The following is a 25,145-nucleotide window of genomic DNA, read 5'->3' as shown; positions in this document are numbered from 1 at the left end:
CTCTGTACTGTGGTCAATATAAATAAACAATGTTTAAAAAGAAAAAAAATTGCACCTGACATTTTTTGGAAAGGTGCTCTTGTGCAAACTGTAAACGTGCAGCAATGTTTTGTTTGGACAGCAGTGGCTTCCTCTGTGGTATCCTCCCATGAAATCCATTCTTGTTTAGTGTTTTATGTATTGTAGATTCGCTAACAGGGATGTTAGCATTTGCCAGTGACTTAAGAGCAGTCATCTTTACAAGACGGCCACTCCTAGGGAGAGTAGCAGCAGTGCTGAACTTTCTCCATTTATAGACAATTTGTCTTACCGTGGACTGATGAACAGCAAGGCTTTTGGAGATACTTTTATATCCTTTTCTAGCTTTACACAAGTCAACAATTCTTAATCGTAGGTCTTCTGAGAGCTCTTTTGTGCAAGGCATCATTTACATCAGGCAATGCTTCTTGTGAAAAGCAAACCCAGAACTGGTGTGTGTTTTTTATAGGGCAGGGCAGCTGTAACTAACATCTCCAATCTCATCTCATTGATTGGACTCCAGTTGGCTGACATCTCACTCCAATTAGCTCTTGGAGATGTCATTAGTCTAGGGGTTCACATACTTTTTCCACCTGCACTGTGAATGTTTACATCTTGTGTTTAATAAAAACATGGCAACATTTAATTCTTTGTGTGTTATTAGTTTAAGCAGACTGTGATTGTCTTTTGTTGTGACTTAGATGATGATCAGATCACATTTTATGACCAATTTGTGCAGAAATCCATATCATTCCAAAGGGTTCACATACTTTTTCTTGCAGCTGTAAATATGCCATTATCTATGTGCCTTTTATTTTATCTGAGTCCCATGATTTTAGGTTTGTGGATTTGTACAGATATTTATTCACTTACATTTTATTTTCACCCTTTTGCTTGATCATCAGTGGTGCCTTCCTGTGGCCCTGTAAATGATGTAGATGTTTTAAAGAGGAAGTAAACCCTCCTCTACAACTTGTACCTATAGGCAAGCCTATGATAAGGCTTACCTATAGGTACTGTAAATATCTCCTAAACATGTACCGTTTAGGAGATATTTACCTTACATGTCGCCAGTGACGTCACTGGCGCATGCGCTCTGAAGGAACGGCCGATCGTGCCGTTCCTTCAGAGCCCCGTGCCGTGACTGTCGGCTCCCGCGCGCGTGCGCGGGAGTGACGTCACCGCGGCTCCGGCCAATCAGATGGCCGGATGCCGCGATCCCGGAAGACGGGCGACTAGACATGTCGCCCGTCATAGAGGTGAGTGAGCGGCACGGCGGGGGCTCGTTCTGAGGTAAGTATTGCATAATGAGCTAATATGCGATGCATACTAGCTCATTATGTCTTTCTTTTGCAGGGTGTAAAAAAAAAAAAAAAATTTATACGAGTTTACAACCTCTTTAAGGGGCCAATTGAATAGGTAGATGAACAATTTTTTATACCATTAAATTGATCCTTTGGTTGCTAGGTAGGAAATCAACATTTGGTCATTATAATCTACACCTGCCATGAATTGATTGTAGTTGTGCATGCAACGTAAGCACTTGCTGCTTATCCTTCCATTTGGGGGTCTAAATTTCCTCATTGTGGAAACTTGCTGACTCCAGTACAAACAAATGGCACCTGTCCTCCATCTATCCATCAGAACACATGTCCTCTCACTGTGGAGGCTCTTTAAAGGTAGAGTTAGGGTTTGCATATATCAGGGTGCCTTGCCGGGGCCTGCAGCTTAGGCATGTATTTGAAAATTTGTGCAAATAAACCCCAGTTTTTAACTGTTAGACAGGTTAATTCGGTAGGTCGCAGGCTGGTTGGTAAGTTGTGATTGGAAACTCCTTGGCTTTTTTGCCATATCCCTGATAGCATAGGAGTCACATACGGTCCAACATAGTTTTTCTGCTGTTGGTCATAAGTTGGGCATCCAGGGGGCTCCAGCTGGCTGTCTTTCCCTTCATAATCACTGAAGTCATGCTGTATGTGCACCCTGTGGCCCTCTTACAAAGTTTATATAGCTACACTCCATATCTGGCACGTTTGCTTGGGATATATTATTTGATGTAAAATGGATGAGGGACTCATCAATGCAGATAGGTTTGTCAGTAGTATACTTTTTGGAAAAAATTGGGGGGAAAATAACTGAGAAGTGGCCTAATTTTGTAAAGCTAGTTGTAATCAGGGTGACTTCAGGGGGGCACAGGAATTCTCGTTCAAAAGCAGGAATCTCAAAATTATTTTATATCATGCCCTGGTCATAACAGAGGAATACAATGGCATATCGGGAATGAGGTGTGTGAACCAATAGAACTGCTGTTCATTTTTTTTTTGAGTCCCATATTTAGGGCAAACAGATTACATTGGTCCACAAATGAATTTAATAAATCACTGGTGAAAAAAAAAAACAAAAACTGAGGGGGTGTAACATTTTAGTTTTTCTGTATATGGGAATGGAGGGGGGGGGGGTGGTAGGTGCTTCTGAATTAGAAGGTAGCCATAAAGAGTTTCAAAGCGACTCTGGGACACTATATGGGGGAAGTATAATCCTTCGTGGTTGATATGACACTCCACTACTTGTACTTACATTTCATCCAGATGTACTGCGCAGTACATCAAAGGCTGTTACTGAACCGCTGCATACCATGGGTTCACAATCCAAATCGAACTGTAGAAGCTCCTCCCCGTTACTTTAATGCTCATAATCTGAAGAAAAAAAAAACCCTCACTTGTTAACCTTCTTTTGGACATGGTGTTCAGGAAACTGATTCTGGCTGGCGATCAGCTTATGCTGGCTCTTGTGACACTGTACTGATGGGGTGGTGCTGGCTTTACTGGTATCTCAGACACAGGCACTGGTGGGACTAGTGTTCAAAACAGTGTTGCTGGCTTTACTGGCTCTGTTGACACTGGCACCGGTGTGGTGGTGGTGATCAGGACACAGGTATGCAAGGTCACTGGCTGGCTGTACTGGTCAGATGATAGTGTGGCTGGTGTAGCTAGTGATCAGGTACACTGGTGCTGGAAGTCAAAGACACTGTGGCTGTCAAGCACATTAGTGACAAATTACAATGGTGTGGCTATCATTAAAGGACACAAGGACAGCTTCGAAGTGTTTTTGTCAAAGCTTAATTGAACAAGCTGAAGTTAGAAACGGATTGGATACCATGCACAGCTGCGCCAGATTTTGCACTTTCCAGTGTTAGTAAATCAACCCCACCGTGTCTGGCATAAACTCACTCACAGATTGCTGGCTGCAAATGCTCTCTTCTTTCACAGGTGCTGTCTTTATGAGAAGAGAAAGCTAATGGCTGCACCTCGCAGTCTAATGCCCCATACACACATGCAGATTATCTGCAGACTTTTGTCTGCAGACTTACCAAAACCATATAATATGAGGTCAAACCTAAACATTTTCAATTTGTATGCAATCCGGCAGGCCCTTGCACTACATAGAAAAGGTAAATCTGCAGACAAAAGTCTGCAGATAATCTGCACGTGTGTACGGGGCATTAGTTTACATCGTATGATTACTGTGATTGGACACATCATTCAAATGCTACAGAGCCAATTTCATTGGTCCTGTACCCAGCCTTATGATCTGTGTGCCGGGGGACGCAATGATCACAAGGTACACCACTGCAGGCGCTGTGAGACGTGCATGAGTAGCTGATGCAGAAGACCATATAAATATATGCCCTGCCACATCAACACTATTCCCATCCGGAAATTTTTCTACATGGGTCAGAAAGGAGGTGAATAGGAATCCGAAAAACGGTTTTCCAAAATACTTGCAATATACAGAATTTTTCTGATCAGGGTGGGGACAAATATTATATTAGACAAGATTTATATAGCTCCAACAGATTGTGAAGTGCTTTACAAGATAATGGGAGACAATACTGCGACAACACAATTTAATACAAGAGGGTTAGGGGGGCCCTGTTCCTGGGAGCTTAGAATCAAATAGAGAGGGGCTGGTGGAACAAAACGGTAATATTTGTGAGGGATGAACTGATGGCAGAAATATTGTGATTTTTTACTTTCCGTAAAATCTATTTCTCTTATGTTCATTGACGGACACAGCTCCTGATCTTCTTAACCATTTGGTTATACTGCCCCCTAGAGGAATAGGACAGTAGGCAGAAAATAAGTCTGGCTATGCCTATGGGCAGTCCCAGGGGGTATACTCCCTCTCTCTGCTATAGGCACTCAGTTTTGTTACAAGCAGTGTCAGAAGAATTACAACTCCACAGATGGGGTGGGTGCTGTGTCCGTCAATGAACATCAGAGAAATGGATTTTAGGGTGAGTCAAAAATCCCATTTTTACTTTCGTTCACTGACAGAAACAGCTCCTGATCTTAACCATTGGGACGTTCAAAGCAGTGTTAAACATGATGGGTGGAAAAAGCAAAAAAGAAATTCCCAAGGCTAAACAATAGCCAACCAGGTAAACAGGAAACTGGAGCCCACCTGAATAAAAAACCAATACACCCTCAAACAGCAGCCTGTAAAAACTTGCGGCCAAAAGAAGCATCCGCCTGCAGATGCCAACACATCCACTTTATAGAACTTTGTGAAAGTGTGCACCGACGACCAGGTGGCTGCCTTGCAAACCTGTGTCATTGACGCTTGAATAGGGAAGGCCCAGGAGGCACTGAGCGCCTGAGTAGAGTGCGCCTTGACATGGAAAAGAGGAACCTGACCCTTGATGAAACAGGCCTGATTCACCGTCTGCCTGATCCATCTGGAAATGGTCGCAGAGGAAGTGGACAACCCTTTCCGAGGCCCATCCGCGAGCACAAATAGTGAGTCTGCCTTCCTAAAAGCCTCCGTAGCTGCCAGGAACACCCTAATTGCCCGGACCACAGAAACCTGAGAGGAGGGAAAGTGTAAAATCAGACAATACGGACCCCACGTGGCCACCAGCGCGTCTGTGGCATCCGCCAGAGGATCCCGTGACCATGCCACAAACCTCTGCACCTTTCTGCTGAGCCGAGACACCAATAGATCCACCTTGGGGGTGTCCCACTGGAGACACAACTGAAGAAACCCCACCGGATAAAGGGACCACTCCCCTTGGTCCAACACCTGCTGACTGAGGTAATCCACCTGACAGTTTTCCACCCCCGGAATGTGCACAGCGGAGAGGACTGGAACGAAACGTTCTGCCCACCTTAGAACGCCGGCTACCTCCAGCACCACCAGGACACTTCTTTTGCCCCCCTGGTGATTGACATAAGCCACGGTCATGGCATTGTCTGATTGAATGCACGCTGGACTTCCCTGAAGATGATCCGTCCAATGTTCCAGGCACAGTCTGATCGCTCGGAGTTCCAAGACATTGATCGGTAGTCTGGACTCTTCCAGTGTCCAGACCCCCTGTGCAGAATTTCTGACGAGGACGTCTCCCCACCCAAAAGGGCTGGCATCCGTGGTGACCACTGTCCAATACAAGGAGAGGAAGGATTTGCCCAGCCGAAGCACCGGAGAATGAAGCCACAATATCAGGGACCCTTTCGTTTCCTCAGCCGGATCAGATTTTCCAGAGACTGTGGATTTTTGTCCCATTTGCCCAGAATCTCCCTTTGCAGGGACCTCGTATGGAACTGTGCAAATGGAACTGCCTCGAAAGTAGACACCATCAGGCCCAGCACCCGCATGCAAGTCTGGAGGGATGACCATCTACTGGACAGCAGGAGAGGAATTGCAGCCTGCAGCTTCTGGAGTTTGTCCAGAGGAAGGAGCACTCTGGCTAAGTCCGAGTCCAGAGTCAGATCCAGATAGTCCAGCTTTGTGGACGGAACCAGAGCAGACTTCTGAAAATGTAGAAAACAGCCAAACTCCCTCAGAGTTTGTTTGGTGATCTCCAGGTTTTCCACCAGAGCAGTGGGAGACTCCGCTCGCATAAGGAGGTAGTCCAAGTAGCCCAGTACTGCAATATCCCGCTCACGTAACAAGAGCAGAGGCGAGAACAAATGGTAATGCCACAAACTGATAATGCGCCTCTCCCGCGGCAAAGTGGAGGAATCGCTGGTGACCGACACATATTGGAATGTGAAGGTAAGCGTCCTTGATGTCGATAGAGGCAAGAAAATCCCCCTGAGACAGGTATAACACCACCGTGCAAATTGACTCCGTTCTTAACTTCTGCACCCGCACAAAGCAGTTCAGCGCCTTGAGGTCCAGAATTGGATGCACCTTGCCTTCCTTCCTGGGAAACAGGTTTGAGTAAAACCCCTGAAAACGTTACGATATCAGAACCGGGACAATCACCCCTTGAAGTAACAGGTCTTGCACTGCCCCAAAAAGACCCTGTAAGTGGTCCAGAGACTGGCGCAAGTTGGAAGAAAAGAACCTTTCCGGAGGGTAAGAATGAAACTATCTTGTAGCTGGACTGTATGACTTTGTGGACCCACTTGTCTTGTACCAGGGAAGTCCACAGTTCCGGAAACTAGCAAAAACATCCCCCCACCCCAGATACGGGTGAGGGTGCACGTTCATGCTGAAGGAGCCTTGTCCGCAGATCTGGAAAAGCCCGCTCTCGACTTGCCAGACCAAGTTCGCTTAGATCCACAAGAGGAAACCCTGAAAGGCTTTGATCCCTTGTCTGTCGCTCCTAAGGGACGAAAAACTTCTTATGAACCAAGAAGGATGGCCCACGTCTACGACGAGGGTCCTTGCCCTTACTAGCCTGTGGATGAAAGGTGCTCTTCCCCCTGTGAGACCCTTAATGATGTCATTCAGGGTAGCTCCAAACAGGCGCTCTCCTTGAAAAGTAAGATTAGTCCAGGCCTTTTTAGAAGTCTGGTCCGCAGACCAGCATTTAAGCCAAAAAATACGCTGAAGGACAACTGCTGAAACAGAGAGCCTAGCAACTAGAGGAGCCGCATCCAAAGAGGCATCACAGATAGACTGCAGCCCCTGGTCCACCAGCTCAGCAAAGGCAGGGGGGCCCTCCAGGTCACAGCGTAAAAGCTTGGCCCACTCGGTCAGAGTTTGCGACACCAGGGCAATGGTGAATACCGGCCTGAGTGCCGAACCAGCCACAGTGTACACATTGCGGGCTACAGTCTCCGCCTTCCTGTCAGCCAGGTCCTTAAAGGCCAGAGACTCTTCAATCAGAATCATGGTTGCTTTGTTCAACCTGGAAACTGGAGGGTCCCCCAATGGTGGAACAGTCACATTTTTAAGAAGAGACTCCTTATGTGGGTACTGCATATCATAGCAAATCGCTTAGGGACCACAAGGGGACGTTTTGGTCATTCCTACTCTTTAGCTACAATTCTGTCAAAATGGGAGGGAAAAGGAAACACCCTTGCCGCTCTAGATGGCTTGTGAGTGCCAAAGGGAACTTCATCTTTAAGGTCTCACGCACAGATACAATCAGTGCGTCCACCAGAGCCTTTTTGTGCGCGGCTACAGGAGTGGAGGAAACATCCTCACTATCGGAGAACTCAGGGCACGTGGTCGCAGACCTAGCAGAATGACCCATGTCCACTGGGGATTCAGGATCTGAGGAGACAGATGAGGCAAGGGAAGGCGGGGGTCTTTGAGAGGGGATCAGGTGTTGACATGTGCTCCAAAGACTCTATGAGTCAATAGGGGGACCCCACAAAAAAAAAACAATGCTAAGGGACACCCCTACCGCTCTGGCAGCACCACCCGATCGCCAGTAACAGAGCACCAATTGATCCTCAGCAGAGGGAGAGGACCCCACCAGACTCACCACCCGGCAGAAACACACACCTGCAGCCACCAGGATAATCTCCACTCCACGTGCGGCGATCAGGAAATGAAATAAAATGATCCAGGTGTCAGCACCAGGGCATGAGGAGGGCTCTACTGTCATGGCCTCCGCATTTTTTAAAGGCAAACCACCGCAAAATGGCCACTGGACTACATCAACATGGTTGTCATGCATTAAGCACACAGGCAACAGCAAAAGGGCAGCAGCACGAGACTCCAAGGGACACAGGAGGGATCGCTAGACCTCAGAAAATGGCACAGGGAAGGAAGGGGGGACCTGGCAGGAGCCCCAAGCAGGTACAGCCCCCCACCTACAGGGACCGCCAGACTGATGAGGGGGGGTGCCTAAGGGGAAGGAGGGGAACCTGGGGGTCTGATCATCCCATGGAGGGGCCCACATCCATCCCAAAAGCTTCCAGGGGAAGGTGGGCAGGTACTTACCATACCAGGAATCAAGAGGGCACCGCTCCAGACATAACCTCCTCTCCATCGAAATAGGGGGGCTGTTGGCCAGAAGGAATGCTGCGACTCGGGCCAAGAGCCGGTCGTAGGCTACCTCGTGAGTCAGTTAACTTGCAGGCCAGCCCCGTCCGGTGGGGCTATGTTGCGGCCGACCTAGCGCAGAGCTGAGGTCTGTGCGCTCGTTGGCCAGACTGGAGTGACCACTGGATTTAGAATATCCAGCCCGTCGCCCAGTTCGGCAGTTGATTGTAGATCTCACAGGAAAAAAAAACCAGGAGAAAAAAATCTCAATCTAAAAAGAAAAAAATTGACAGGACCAGAGATCCCAGCAAGGAACTAGGTCTTTACTCCTGACTAGGCAGAAAATAAACTAGCAGAGAGAGGGAATATACCCCCTGGGACTGCCCATAGGAATAGCCAAACTTTTTCTGTCTAGTGTACTACTCCTGTAGGGGGGGGCAGTATAACCCAATGGTTAAGAAGATCAGGAGCTGTGTCAGTCAATGAACGAAAGAGAAAACTGGATTTTTCCTACATACTTACCTGTAAAATCTATTTCTTGGAGTATATTACAGGACACAGAGCAGGTTATAATCATTACTATCTGGGTTATGAGTCACTTATACGGGAATGGACACTTGCAGATCAATCAAACAGGAAGTCCTCACCTATATAACCCCTCCTATACAGGAAGTACCTCATTTTGTAGCAAGAAATACAGTCCCAGAAAGAGGGGAGGGACCTCTGTGTCTTGTGATATACTCCAAGATATGGATTTTAAAATGTCCCAAAGCAATACATTTGAGAGGAGGGAGACACAATCACAGAAAGTGTCACCTGAGAAGGACCTATCCTTCCGTCCATAACATACTGTGACCAAAGGCAGTATTCCCTGCGGCTCTAATATCCACCCATGTAAAACCCTGTGAATGCATGAACCAAAAACCATGTAGTGGCCTTACAAACTTGAGCGACTGACGCCTGATGGTGGATAGCCCAAGATGCCCCCACACACCTGGTAGAGCATGCTCTCGCCAGATGGGGTGAGACCTTTCCCTTTTAAACTATAGGCTTGAATGATTAACTAGTGGATTCAAGGAGACAAAAATAGTCAACCTGAATGCTGCCTTCCCTTCCTGGGCTCTTCTGGTAGCACAAACCAGGATTCCTGACCTGCGCCGGCAATTTAAGTAAATCCTGACCGCCTGAACTACTTCCAGAGTATGCAGCGAGCTTTCCCCTGCTGACTGTGGATTAGGAAAAAAAGAAGGGCAAGACTCTGTCTTGATTTAAGTGAAAACTAGAAACCACTCTAGGCAAGAAAGATGGATGAGGACACAACATCCCCCTTATGTTGACCAAGACAAAGAACCGCTCCTTACATTAAAGGGCAACCAGTTCTGACACTCTTCTTGCCAAAGTGATAGCAACCAAAGAAGCCACCTTCTGAGTCAAAGGACTAATAAAGTTTCTCCAATTGGTTCAAAAGGTTGCTTCTGCAAGGACACTCAAGACCCAGCTCAAGTCTCACAAGGGTGGCCTGACAGGTGGGACTGTCTGTGTTATACCCTGCAAGAAGCACAAAAAGGAGTGAGAAACAACGATCTCTGGGGAAAAGTTGGATAGAGGTGAAATCTGACCCTTAATGATACTTAAGCCCAATCTCATTTCCCGTCTGAATTGGAGAAAGGAAAAAATCTCCCGCTCACATATTTCCGCAGGTGCCACTTCCTGGCTTCACACCAGGCATATAAGCTTTCCAAGTCCTGTAATGGGAGCTCCCAGAAGCCAGCTTCTTGGCACTAAACACTGCGGAGAGAACAGGACCCAAGACTATTTGGTCTGGTTGGACTGGATGTGTCCAAGGAGCGCCCCCTGTAAGATTCACTATGTTGGTGTACCAAATCCTCCTGGGCTAGACCAACTAACACTATTATCAGTGTTACCACCTCCCAGATTCTTTGCAAAAGAAGCAACAGTAGCTAAATCAGGGGGAAGGTGTAGACTAGAGAGAACTGGTCCCTAAGGTGTTACCAGTACATCTACCCCTATTGATAGTGGGACTCTTGTCCTGGATCCAACCTGTCTGATTTGTTATAGAACTTGAAATCCAGCAGATCCACCTGCAGAGTTCCCCAATGCTGGCAGATTGCAGAAGACATTGTGGGATGCAGGGACCATTATATCGTTATTAGTCGCTGACAACTGGGGAAAAACCCCCTGCCAGATTTCTAGATCTAAAATATGTACTAGCGACAGGCGGCACATGCTATTCTGCACCAGAGGGAATGTGGTTCACCTTCCTGAGCCGCTTGACTCCTGGTACCACCCTGGTGATTGATATATGCCCCTACAGTGGCACTAACAGTGATTGGATTTGGGGCTGAAACGACAGGTTAGAGTCCAGGATTACACCTAGTACTCTGGCATGACAAGAAGGACTGATAGTTATAATATTGATCTTGATAGAGAAGTCAGGGGAGAGGACATGGTGTTTTTATTGCATCTATCTAGTAAAGTTAATTTTCAGTATAAGCAAGGAAGCTCAGACCTCTGCAGTGTATAAATTTGCTTTTACTAAACAAAAAAATGCTGTACATACAAAACTTTTACAATATTATCTATACAGTACAAGACTAACAGATATATCAAGCAAGATGCCTAGCAAATAAGCAGAAACTATGGTCTGTAACAGTGGAAAAAAGCTTTAAAGTTACTCAACTCTGGTTACTGTGTTTGTGATCTCCGTTGATAAGGACTCAGGCTTCTTAAGCAGTTGCTGGAGATCAGACGAAAGCGTATTTAGGCATCTATGGCCGGTACAGACCTTTCTTCCTTGGTCTTAAGGCATAATGGAGTCCTGTCCAGCTTATGTCTGACAACCTTTTATATAGTCAGGTTGTTTAATATAGTTACCAAACAGCAGACTATCCCGAAATGGGTGTGGTCCCTTTTGTAAAACTGAGCTTAAGGGGAGTAACAGTCTCAAATTCTACCTCAAGATGGCACTCTGGTATCATACATGCCAAAGGTTTTATATATGTCGGAAAAGCTAAGCTATTTTCATAAGTTACAGAGTAATAAAAACATCTGTCAATTAAAATAAAAAAAGTGAATTGTTCCCATTGTATCCATCAGCATTTGTTTAAGTATCCATTTAAACAAACATGATGCTTGTCTCCAAGACAAACTACTAAACAGATTGTTCCAGTCTGATTGATAAAAAATATATTATGTGAATTAATTTTCTAACGCAACACACATGGGCAGGAGGGAGTTTTAGAAAGATTGAGTTTTAGGAAGTGGTGTGATATCCATGCTGATAGGTCAGGTAATAAGTAATGCGAGAGAAGACTGAAGGAGTGCGGTGAGGAGAAGAGAGACACATTTGGGTGTTATCAGCATAGAGATGGTACTGGAAGCTGTAGGAGTTTATCAAGTGACCAAGGGAGGAGGTGTAGATGGAGAAGAGGAGGGGCCTGAGGACAGAACCTTGGTCTCCTCCTCTCCATTTACTCTTTCCATGGGGGGTCCCCCAAGGTTCTGTCCTCAGGCCCCTCCTATTCTCAGCACTCCTTCAGTGTTACCTATAACTTGGTCTCCCCCCTGTCCATTAACTCTTTCTATGGGGGTCCCCCAAGTTATAGGTAACACTGAAGGAGCGCTGTGAAAGGTAGGAGGAGAACCAGGAGAGAGAGAGCCAAGAGTGGAGATTTAAAATGATTGACAACCGCGTGAGCAGTGAGTGCTTTACTGGGTGGAGGTGGTGGTAGAGTTAAAAGTAGAGAAGAGAGAAGAGATGACGAGGACTGGATGATGGAGTATTATTGAGAGTGACAACGTAAGCTTGTTTATTGTCTTGGAAGGAGGAATTTTATTTTAAGAAGGCAGATTTATGTAGGGTGAATCCTTGCTGGGATTTGTTTTTATGCCACAATTACTCCAGTGCATGGCTATGTCTCTTAAGATTTCTGGTGTCTTCAGTCTGCCAAGGCTGTAATGGTCGGGGCCTGATATGTTGTGTAGTGAGTGGAGCAAGTGAGTCCAGTGTGGATGAGAGCAAACTGTTGTAGACAGAAGTGGCCAGATTGAGGGCAGGACAGGGGTGTGATTCTGCCATAGAGGTAGTCAGTTTCAGAGTAGAAAAGAGAAGGATTAAAGTGGCAAAGGTTTCTAAGGGTAATTGTTTGCTGTTCGGGAGATAGGTGGTTGAAGACAAGGACACTGTGAAAGTGATGGAGTTGTGATCAGAGAGAGGAAAGGGGGTGTTGGTGAGGTTGCCAGGAGTGCAAAGATAGGAGAAAACAAAGTCAAGAATATTAATATCAGAGTGAGTGGAGGACTGTGTCCATTGTGTTCGGTCAAAAGATGAGGTTAAGTTGAAAAGTTGTGATGCAGCTGGGCTGTGAACATTACTAGGGATGTTAAAAATCACCAAGAATGATGGTATTTCAGAGGAGAGAACGTAGGGTAGCCAAGCAGAGAAGTCATCAAGGAACCATGACAATGGTCCAGGAGGGCGATCGATCACTGCAATCCTCAGAGAAATGGGAAAAAGCAGATGAATACGGTAAGTCTCAAAAGAAGAGAAGGATAGAGAGTGAGGGGTAGGAGGGACTTGAAAGGTGCTCAGTGGGGATAGAAGCAAACCAACTCCACCTTCTTTCAGACCACTGGATCTGGGTGAGTCCAGCGGAGGCCTGAATAGGAGAGGGCCACGAAAGAAGCAGGGTCAGATGTTTGAAGCCAGGTTTCTGTAATTGCACTAAAAGATTACTCATGTTTACTTTATACAAATCAAAAATCTTTTGAAGAGATCTGTCAAGCCACTGGAGAGACACAACGCTTTTTATCTCTTTCCTACCAACTCCTAAAGGATGCACACTCTACTGAAGACCCTAAATGGGGAAATAGACCTTCTACTTAGCCTGTCTGAGAAACAAAAAAGCAGGATTTTATTTTTCGCTCACAAAGCTTCTATTTGTAACAAATATCAGGAGATTTCCTCTGACCAGGTGGTATTTCGAAAATGCACTGTACTATGCCCCTTTTGTCTGTCAGTCTTGGAGATTATTCAACAGGTTTCTCTCTAGATAATAAAGCTGAAGCAGTATTACTCCACCTCACACCCATGTCCAGAAGAGGTTTAGGAAATAACCATTACTTCACCTACTGAACATTGCCAAGGCTTTGACCCCAAGCTTCTGGAAACACACCAGCCCACTGACCTTAAAACAGTGGTTTGGCAAGGTGAATGACATCAAAAAATGGAAAGTTTTACTGTGACCCTTTTCTGAAAATGCAATGCAATATGGCTAACTTTAGATTTCAATAGATTTTTATTAGGTTTAAGTGCAAAGGAAGAATACACAAGTATACATAGATTGAACATCTGCTATGAAAAACAACAAAAAACAAAGTAAAACAGTTGACATAGCCCCCGAAGGAGCGCATGGCCATGGCATACATGGCTAAAGAGCATCTATCCGGTTATTCCCTGGGCCGGGGAGGCACCAACCAGGTCCAGGCTTGCTCCCCCCCTCCAGCGCCCCCAAGGGAACACACTGCGCCCCAAGGAGGAGAGCGGTCACCCAAACCCCATCTTACCGCAACAACATCAGCCCCCGGAAGCCGGTTAAATCACATTAGTACACCAAGGCAACCGATATGGCTATTGATAATGCAAGAGCCGCATTAAGCGGCACTGACAAGACTTTATTGATCCAAAGTAGACCACGTCTGCAGAGCATCAGAGCAGAGGAAGTAAGAAGAGTATAGGTAGGAATGAAAGTAAAGTAAAGAAAAGAGAGAATAAGAAAGAGGCAGAGGATGAGAAGGGGGAAGTAGGGGACAGGAGCGTTAAGGGGTTGGAGTCCAGGTCCACAAGATAGGAATCTAGAGAGCTGCAGAGAGTCTTCTGTACTCAAGCCACTGAGGGCATACCCCCAATTCTACGGGGGGCCCGTTCGATATCTCATCCAGGGGTCCCAAGTCTTCTCAAAGAGGCGCATTTTGTCTTGGAGGATGGCCACCATCCTCTCATTGACCATGATCCAGGTCAGCTTAGCCTTTAAGCAGTTCCATCAATATTACTGGTGATCGCCAGGATCGTGCTATGGCGATTTTGGCCGCCGTAAAAATAAAGGTAACCAGGCGTCTGGTATGCTTGGAGGCCTGGTCAATAGGTTTGCCCAGAAGCGCATGTAGAGGAGACTTGACTAGATTAATGTCGGTAAGTGAGTATATAAAATTATAAACTCGGATCCAGAATCTGCGGACCTTGGGACAGGTCCACCAGATGTGTAAAACTGTGCCTGACTGGCCACAGCCGCGAAAGCATAATGGAGACGCCTCTCTGACCACTGCCGCCAATCTGACCGGGACCATGTACCACCTCAAGAAGACTTTATAGTTGGCTTCTATCAAAGACGTGTTAATCAAGGATTTGGAATTCAGCTGTGCCAACTTGTTCCATTCCGCCCTGTCTAGTTCCTCCACCAAATCTGCTTCCCAGCGGGTCATATAAGGCAATTTAGTACAATCATCATGCAATACATTATATATCGTAGATATGTAACCTGTCTGTTTATCAATTGTGTTGCAGAGGTAATATGGCTAACTTTAGGTATTTTGTACACAGAATGTGTACAGAACGACCCCCAGAAACATCATTTCCTGCTTGTGTGATTGGCTCACTGATTTTCCAAGAAGTCTGCACTAAGATGCAAGTCAGAATTCAGGCATCCCCTGCAACAAAAATGTAATTTTTGGTCAGATACTCCCAATAGGAACACATCTAAAGGGATGCGGACCCAGCAGCTTTCCTCATTAGTGCCCTGCAGCTGCACAGCTGATTAATAAATGATAAAACCACTCCCCATCAGACTCACTCTGCAAAGGGGCACAGAGGGTAGGAATCTGCAACAAAAAGTTTATTAAAAAACCTTGCAATGTACATAAATCACCCAGAGGGGAATGTATTTTTCTCCAAAAAAGTGGAGTTACGCTTTAATGCCAATAATTTCCTTTTCTTTTCCCTGAAATATTTTGAGATGAATAGATTGTTACTTGTGTCTTGTTAAACGGTCTTGTATTTTTCTACTATATATTTACAAATATTGTTGGACTGGATGACTTCAAGAAAAACTCTTCCAAATAAAACATATTTAAAAAACAAAAACAAATGAAAAATCATCTCTTAAAATAAAATGAAAGGTAACCGCACCATAAAATATATAAAAATATATATTTGCAAAAGTATTAACATTTTCCACAATTTAATTTTACCCAACAATAGTCCTATACAACTCTTTAATTAATAAACACTGTATGACGTCAATGCATACAACCCAGTCTTTGGCTGTAGCCCCACAATCCAGATGGGAAAAGACAGCTTGAGTCTACAGAAGATTACTGAATCCTTCCACTCTCTCTTGGTACAAACGATGGAATGCTTTTGCCAGTGCTCGAAATGGTTGATCATAGTTTTCCAGCTCCTTCTGCAATGACATCATGTTAAATAGAATCCTTAACAATTGCTCAGTTAACTTTAATTTATAAAAAAAAGGGTTTAAAAATACTCTCTAGAAAGTATTACTGTTCAGGAGGCACTACAGTCCAGACTTTTTGAAGGTTTACAGAACTTTCTACACCAATCAGTCCCTAAGATTACAACTTGTTTTCCTTATTGTTAGCAATGCCATGCTGTGTCTTGTGGGATAAATTGGGAAGAGCGAAATGCACACATAAAACATAAAAAAAAAATGTGTTAAATATTTGTGTCTGATATTTCTGAGAAGGGCTACACAGTATGCCTTTGGAACCCAAATGAAATCAATGGGTTCGTGAAACACACATTTTGTCAATTCTCCAAAAGCCAAAATGTTCAGGCCCCTTCACCTGCTCTCTCTAATCACCTATTAATCTTAAAATCTTATCAGTGAGGAGTGGAGGTAAAACATAGGGACATAACAATTGCTATCGATTTTCCATCCTCTTTTAAAGAAAAGTGGAAAACCCCTCTAAAGATGGTACATACTGTACATTAAGAGATTACAAACGAAGCATTATTGAGATCATATAATTTGTTATTGTTGTAAACTGAAGAACCTCTTTCAAAAAAAGCTAGCAAAAGAGATAAAAGTACATAGTTGGTAAGGTTGAATAAAGACATCAGTCCATCCACTTCAACCTGTGTGAGTATTTGTATGCATTAATGTCTCTACCACAGTAAAACATTTTGCTCAAACTTAATCAAAGAGTTAAGTACTTTTTTGAGTGGTAAAATTATCATATCACTATATAAAGACCTAGTTTCTAGTTTGGGAAAAAAATACGATTTATTCTAAACAAGTGATAGCGCAATTAGCTACTGAAAACTTGATGCTGCCAACACCAGATTAACTGACAGAAAAAGGGGTGGATTAACAAAACTCTCTTATGTAGAGAAGCAAAAAGGTAGAAGAATAGTTCTTGAGATCGACAGCTGTTTGGTACAGCATGCAGCCAAGAATAGTTTGTCTCGCTTATCTGCTTTATACACAAGATGTAATTACCGCGGATGTCTCAAAATACTCCAATCCGTGGCTCACTGCCCACTCTTCAGCTTGATTCTTCTCCACCACTCTGCGGCCAGTTAGGTCTGTTTTGTTTGCCACCAGAACTCCTAATGAGAAAGAAGAACAGATAAGCGATGGATCTGAACCAATACTACAGGAACAGAAGGCAAAATAAGGAATAGAAAATGGGAACCAGAAAGCAAACACAGTGAATAGATGCAAATTTTGAAAAGCATTGAGGGGAAAAAAAAAACCAGACATCCATATCTCCCTTTATTATTATAATCACCACAAGGAACGGAAAGTGGGCTAGCAGCAAAGTTCTGCAGCCACTGAAGTGGGTCAATGGTTGATGTGCCGCAGGAAGCCACAGCTATATATTGTTAGGTAAAGCTTGTCTTGTATTCATAGAGCTACATCCTGTCAGTAGCCTTACCTATGGCCTAGTCCCACAGGTAAAAGAAAAGGTTTATGTTTTGAATCACCTCCATGATAGTGTAGGAAGTTATGTTATTTAGAATAGGATAATAGGAGAGCAGCATACATGTGAGGCTGCATCCAATAGTATGGAAATATAAAGATTGCCTTGAAGGCTCTACCTGAAGCAGTTCCAGGTACTTCCTAACAGAGGCCGGTCCTAATGCAAAATTGGACAGCAGTAATAGATTTCAGTCAAGGCATTTTGTTTGTTCAAAGAGCAAACAGTTCCATTAAGGGGGGTACACGGCAGGCATAGGTCACAAATTTGGTTACTGCTGTAGCCAATAAAAATAATAGGGTCTTGACTGCCATTTGCAAAGGCAAGAAAATCAACATGGTTGTGAATTACTTTGTTTGTTCTGTATCAAGTACTTGGTTCTTTTAAGTGAAACATTTTTTTTTTCCAGCTCTTGGGATGCTTTGCCTCAGCAAAATATACTGCTGAAATATGACACACAGGTTATGTACTTCTCAACTACTACCAAACTGCTGTAATATTCTACCTCTATGGATCTAAACTGTAAAAAGTGGAGCAATAGCCAGTTAGATTTCTTTTTTTTATTTCCTGGTACAATAAAATAATGTCTCAAGTGATGTTTTTTTTTTTTTTTTGCTCTAGTTACCAACCGTATCGAGTTCAGCTATACAGCAGGAGTTGATATATAGTCACCATGTTAAACTTATGAACTTGAAGGGAAGGTAGAAGATGAATATTTGACTTCTATAGATGATTACAAATTTTCATTCAACTTGCATCATGTGTCATCACAAACCTGCCAACGTTTCGAAAACATGCAGGATACCTTTTTTTTTAACATTTGTTTTGAACAAAGGACTTCATGGTCTCCAAATTGTCACAAGAGTAATATGCTAAAACTTTGTTCTTGAAGGAGAAATGGTTTGTGAGAAGTTCAATGGTGCCATCTATCACAGGACTTCAGCGTTCTATAGAAAAGGCACTACTCCGTGCAGCGTGTGACTGACACAATTTATTAAACTAGTTTCTGACCGATCTCGCACAGGTTTTAATCAATGGCCAGCAGCAGCTATGCCTTCAAAGCAGGAATTTTGGTAAAGCTACAACCTAAGATTCGCAAATAGCTACTTTCCTTGAGAACATAAATATCTATTTTGGCTAAGGTTTACATGGATAACAAAATATTCTGGTAACATTTTCCAAATGTTAAAGAAATAACGGGAAACAGCCTGGTTTGCAAAGACCCATTCACATTTTATATGATGGCAAATATACACATAAGTATAAAATGTAAAAATCAAAGAAAAGAAGAGCAATAACTGATAGAAGGTACATATCAACAAGATATGCAAAATAAAGTTGGCGGTTGTCACTAACCTGGGAGATGAGGGCTCATAGTTTTGGATTTCACTCTCTGCAGCCATCTTGAACAGTTAGTAAAAGATGTCTCACTGGTTACATCAAACACTAAGCACAAAGCACCAGGTTGGTCCCACTGACAAGGTAAAAAGCATATCATACCATTAATGTAACATCTCTGTGGGCATCCTTTCATTAACATACACACAGACAGATTTATGTCCCCAGATAGGTGTCATGAAAAAAGAATGGTGCCCTCTAAAGGCCAGCGATGTCTAGAGAGCAGAATACTGGTAGTTGATACAAGAGGTCCTGTGTGTCTTTGTCATATGCCCAGTTCTGTAAACTGAAATCTGAAGACCTATCTTGCTAGTGTGTTCCACCTACAGTGGGGACATGCACCATCAGTGAACCTTTATGTGATGACTGTTACATTTTTTGCACTTTTGCTAAAACATACAATGTCAAAATACACTGTTTATACCACTAGGCCTCTGATCATGCCAGGGGAAACGTAAAGTGATAAAAATGCATACCTTTTTCCTAATCGATATACAGCTGTCATATGACCCAGATTGTCCCAGCCTGTTTGCATGGAAACATAAGCAGGAGGAGCTTCTAGTCCTCTGCTGCTGGTCACATATACAAAATAAAAAAACAGCCTTTGGAATACAGAGTAAAAATAAGTAAATATCAATTGGCATACAAATACATATTTGAAATCAAATATTTATTATTTTGTGGAAATAACATGATGTGGGTGGATTTCTGCCAGTCACAGGCTGTGTCACACTCCTACAGCCTGTGTCTTAGAATAAGAAGGATATGATTCCTCCATTATTCTACATGTAACATCCCGCCCCTATTGTGTTTAGCTGGTAAGTGGGCATGGAGAAAGAGGGAGGAGTGGGTTGTCATTTACCAATCTGTATACACCCACATGTGTGACTCTATAGTCACATGGGCTGCTCATATGTGATAGGGAGGAAATGTTCAGCATTGAAACTCACTGAAAACTGGGCATGTGTACAGTTGCCACTACAGCTGCAAAATCCCTAGCTGAGTTGGGAACACAAATAGAAGATGGAGATAGAGAGCAGCAGGATTATCCAGTTTTTTTGCAGAATACATGAAGAGGAATAGAAAAGTTTTGTAGGACTTTACTGGTACCAGAATGAAAAAGAATCGCCATATGCCAATATAAAAACTCACGGTTTATTACAAAATCATTTAAAAATTCACATAAAAACATGAAATTTGCTCTCATAATACATATGGGTTATCTATCTTAATAAATTGTCTCTGCTCAACATCCAGGATGTCGATGCGTTTCACATTTAGTCGCTTCCTCAGGACTTTTTATCTTGGCAGCAAAGAGATATATCCTATTCAAAAAATAAGGACCAAAAACAGTGTAATAATATTGGGGTACTCCATTGCCTACCATATGTTAGGTTTCCCATAAAATAATATTACTTACTTAGCCCAAAAGATAAGCGTAGGAGGGATTATAAGGGAATATTATCTAAACCCAACTCTTAACAAGAAGAACCAAAAAACGGCAATAGCCAACCTGGTTTTAGCCAAGTATATATTATATCCTGCACCCTGTCGACTGTGCCTGTATAAGTAATTCGACCAGCACTACTGAAGCTCTCGAGTAGTTACGCAAGTCATGTTATGGGCACTGCATGCTATGGTTTGAAACATATAAGACCTATGTACAATGCATTTTGACATTTCTTATTGTTTTGAATAGGATATATCTCTTTGCTGCCAAGGTAAAAAGTTCCTGAGAATGTGACAATGTGCACCACGTCGACCTTTTGGATGTTGAGCAGAGACAATTTATTAAGATATATCACCCATTGTCTGATACCTGATCCGAGGCCAAGGTGCTGAGAGGGCTTCCCTTGCAGCTAAGTGGGGCACACCCCTGAAGATGGTACAGGAGGTGTTGCATCCAAAGGAGCATGGGTTGCCAGCAGCGCACAGATGAGAAGGGCCGAGGAACTTCAGGAGCTTGCTGGGTGGCTGGAAGCACAGCAGGGCAGAGACGGAAGGTTCCAAGAAGCCAGGAAACTGGTGCAGAGGAAAGTCCAGGCAGGGGGTCAAACACTGTGAGCAAACTTGAAGGCAAGCCAGGTAGGAGAAGCAGGAGCAGGCCGAGGTCTTCAGACAGGAGAAGGTAGCAAGGTTAATGGAGGAAGCTGGGGTCATACACAGGAGATAAGCAGAAGCCAAGTCGGGTGGAGAGAGCCAAAGATCAAGCCAGGAGAAGCTCGATCAGAATCAGGAGCAAGCCAGGTCACAACAGGGAATCCAAAAGCAGAGTACAGGAGGCACAGAAACACTGAGAAGCTGAGGATAAACCAGCAATGAGAGGCACTCCACAGCCACCTTTTATAGGCCAGCAAAAGGCTCAATCTGGCGCGCATTGCGTATGCGCGTTCGCCAATTCACGCCCTTGCACCGTTGCGAACGCCGGTACTCCATTCTTACGCCAGGACGCACAGGAATGCACCAGATGCGCCGAGAACGTCCATTAGCACTACTGGCAGTACTGCCAGCTCTCTCACGGCCATTTCCCTGACACCCATATGTAATATGAGAGCAAATTTCATGTTTTTATGTGAATTTTTTAATGATTTTGTAATAAACCTTGATGTTCCAATAGTTAGAAGCTACTTAAAGTAGTTGTAAAAGCTAGAAAGGTTTTTCTTTTTTCTAACAGCCTAGAAGAGGCGGATCAGGGCTGCTCTGTGCAAAACCATTGCATAGAGCAGGTAAGAACAGCATGTTTGTTATTTAAAATAAAATAGCATTTACAGTCACTTTAAGGAGTATGCAGATGGAACAGTTCTTATTTAGCTCTGACATCTAGGATCTCGTTGTAATGGACGTGTAGGCTAACATTATTCAATGATAAAAAGGGCTCTCCAAGGCCCTCACAAAGAAGGTTGTGGATGCCTAGGAGTCTGGCAAAGAATTTAACAAGATAATCTAATTATTTGAAAGCAATCATTCCACTGTATGGAAAATAATCTACAAGTGGCGTAGATTTCAAACAACTGCTAATTTGCTAATAAAATTTCACTTGGGTATCTACAGTTAACGCTTGCAATAGTTGAGGTCTATATACATGCATCTACAATCAGAAAGATATTGCACTAACTTAACCTGCAAGGGAGGTGAACCAAGAAAAAAAAAATTAAATTTTGATTTACCAGTGAATTCTTATATTTTGATGTATAGTAAAGGACACTAAGTCATAGGCTGTGGGGTTTATTTACTAAAGGCAAATCCACTTTGCACTGCAAGTGCACTTGGAAGTGCAGTCACTGAAGATCTGAGGGGGACATGCAAGGAATATAAAAAACAGCATTTTTGATTGCACATGACTGGATAATAAAAATCAGCAGAGCCTTGCCATATTTTAGATCTTCCCCTCAGATCTACAGCGACTGCACTTCCAAATGCACTTGTAGTGCAAAGTGGATTTGCCTTTAGTAAATCAACCCTAATGTGTTATATGCTGCTACCTTCAGGTGACACTGTAGGGCTAAAACTTTATAGCAAGCAAGCAAGCAAGGAGAAACAGAGGACAGACGGAGGGGACTTGCATTCTGTACTGTACTTTAAGATATGGAGTCTATTGGTAAGTCAACATTTGCATTATTTAATTGTACAGTACAGGACATAAGATAGACAACCACAGACCATGGAACACTGAGCAACATAGCAAACAGATCCACAAAAGAAAGGGTCAACAGACCCTAAATACTTAGATGACAGCTTAAAGCACCTTGCGGCCAAAGCATCAGCAGAGACCTGAACATCTACCCAGTAAAACTTTGAAAAAGTATGAACAGAAGACCAGGTGCCAGCCTTGCAAATCTGCAAAACAGATACTTGATGCTGAAAAACCCCAAAACATCCACAGATCTGGTGGAATGAGCCCTATTAGGGAAGGAAAGAACCTGTTTCCTGAGAGCTTAAGTCCTGAAAAAAAGTGGCCCGAGCCACCTAGCAATGGTGGAGGAGGAAGCAGAATGCCTCTTTCTGGGGAGAACTTAAAGGGCACTTTTAGGGAGTTTTTCTGAAAAAAGAACTTGGTAGAGCCTAACCACTCTGACCACATCTAGGCAGTGGAGTGAGATCTCCTTGGTGTGTTTCAGAGCAGAACGTAGGAAAGAGGACAGTAACCCCATTGAGGTGAAATGAAGGCAGGAAGGAGAGTCTGGGTCTCAGCACAACCTTGCTTTATGTAAGACAAGAAATGCCTCCTTGCAAGAAAGAGCCACCAACTCAGAGTCATGCCTTGACAGAAATAAAGGCCACCTTACACTTAAGATCCCTCAATGGGATATCCCACATCAGTTCAAAGGTAGGTTTTGGAAGATCCGAATGTACCAGATTCAAGACTCCTGAAGTAGACACCAAGTGTGTGTGTGTGTGTGTGTGTGGGGGGGGGGGGGGGATTAACATGAGCAAAACCTTGTATAAAAAGGTCTTGACAGGAGTGCAAAAGCCAAAGGTTTCTGGAATAGAATGCATAAGGCTGAAATCTGTCCCTTAAGAGTATTAAAGCCAGATGTTAGGCCTGGCTAGACTGGAGGAAGGCCAGGATGTGAGGAATAGAATATTCCCAGGGGTTGGGGTGTCTACTTCACACCAGCCAAAGTAGGTCCTCCAGATGCAATGGCAGATCTAACCCTAAGTAAGGTGGGGGTGATCATATCAGCAATGTCCATCTTTTAGAACCTAGATTTCAACAGCCACGCCATTAAAGCCAGCAAATGAAAAGCAAGTTGGAACAACAGGCCCTAAGACAGGAGGTCTAGCCTGTTTGGTAGAGGCCGAGGTTCATTCACCAGGAGACTGTGTTCCAAGTTCTTTTGGGCCAATTTGGCGCAATGAGGATCACTAGAACCAGTTTTCTCTTGCAGAGCAGTTGAGGGAGAATCTTCACTAAAAGGGAATGCATATACCAGTCTGAACTGGGAACAAGAAATCCCCAGGGCACCCACTGCAAAAGCCAGAGGATCCCTGGGCCTGACCACAAACTTGTTGAATCTGAAGACCACAATGTCCACCTTTGCGTTTCCCCATTTTTCACAAAACATTAGAAAGATCTTGAGGTACAAGGTCCACTTCCCTTAGACTAGGCTTTGGTGATTAAGGAAGTCAGCATGCCAATTTTCCACTCCCAAGAGGCTCAAACCAGGGAAATGGGAATGGAGATCTGTGAAATTGTTCCCTCTTGCATGTCAGCATCACCTCTGATACCACAGAAAACTTTTTTTGGCTTGAAGGCTCCACCTCAATCTTGTAGGCCTCCATAACCACAGGTGGCTTGAATTACAATCTTTATGTATAGACAGACCAGCACTGATCAAGAAGGTTCAATGGGCAAATAAGGGAAAGGATGCAGCGAACTATAGTGAAATGGAGAGCATCAATCATGAACCTACTAACTATCCCGATGTCCCAAAGATCCAGGCTGTGATGTGTAGAGGGGAGGGGGGCAGTGTGTACAGAGAGGGGAAACAGTGTATGCATTGGGTGAATTTTATTTGGGATAATTTCCAGGTGGTGCTTATTTATAGCTTCTAATCAGACTAATAGGCCACACCTAATATGCACCAAAATTTAACCACACCCTTTTTTCAGCAGCACGCTTTGTACATCACAGTTCAGGTTCTCCCTAAAGTGGGGGGTATGCAATAGTTGCTCTAGATCCTACACGCACAAAACTATGTACAGTAGATGTAGATGTAAAGGGCACGTGATTGACCAACTGCATTCCCTCCAAAGCAAAGTAAAAGGATAAAAAAAAATGCATAAAGGGACAGAGGGTAGAGTCAAATTACACTGGCTTCATAAATTCACTTTTACATTTATGGTTTTCCTTTTCACATGTAAGACCCGTATAATATTGTGATATCACACTGACCAATTTTTGCCATCTATCTTTCTTTTTGAAAAGAGAGAGAAAAAAAAAAAAGAAGACTTACCAACATTTCTGTCATCTCATAAAACATTGCTTTCCCAGGAGAGTCACACAGAAAGAGTTCCTAGAAGTAAGGCATAGATTTAGTATGGAGTGAAATTATAAGAAAGTACCACAGTACTCCTATCCTTTAACAAAATAATCATATATTTGGTCATGTAAAATAACCTTATTTGCCTTTTATACAGCCTTGCAGAGCCATAACGGAGCCTTAGAACATCCATGACATATCAGCCCTTACTTTAACAGAGCCCCAACTTTGTCCATCCTCTAAAGAAGTAATATTTTGGACCTGACAGACACTCATACAGTAATTTAGGATTTGACGACATACAGAAAATAGGGTCTTCTACCACAGGGGTAGAAGGAGCTTACCTCTACAGACAGAAAGAAAAGAGCAGTGCTCGCTCTTGTGCTTCAACCACTCAAAAACCTCTGCTTTGTATTTTTGTCAATGAATATTAGGCAGGTTCTGATTGGCTGATGTAGAGATTGTGACACCATCTGATCTTCCTCTCCACCTCAGCCAATCAGATCC

At 43.7% G+C, this 25,145-nt stretch overlaps 1 protein-coding gene across 1 annotated transcript in view; it reads right to left on the bottom strand.

Annotated features, from left to right (window-relative positions):
* Nucleotides 1-15,557: 15,557 nt before the first annotated feature.
* The window catches only part of IFT27 (intraflagellar transport 27), a 553,630-nt gene continuing 544,042 nt past the window's right edge, over nucleotides 15,558-25,145 (bottom strand). Inside the window, exons 5-8 of the mRNA XM_082265493.1 lie at nucleotides 24,612-24,671; nucleotides 18,613-18,730; nucleotides 16,776-16,885; nucleotides 15,558-15,719 (exon numbers count right to left, since the gene is read on the bottom strand). Coding sequence (XP_082121619.1) covers nucleotides 15,621-15,719; nucleotides 16,776-16,885; nucleotides 18,613-18,730; nucleotides 24,612-24,671 — 387 coding nt within the window. The 3' untranslated portion in view covers nucleotides 15,558-15,620. The remainder of the gene's footprint in view (nucleotides 15,720-16,775; nucleotides 16,886-18,612; nucleotides 18,731-24,611; nucleotides 24,672-25,145) is intronic.

Source organism: Pelophylax lessonae (assembly GCF_965119305.1).
Source record: "Pelophylax lessonae genome assembly, chromosome: 8".
Lineage (NCBI taxonomy): Eukaryota > Metazoa > Chordata > Amphibia > Anura > Ranidae > Pelophylax > Pelophylax lessonae.
This window is presented reverse-complemented; position numbering and strand designations above follow the sequence as displayed.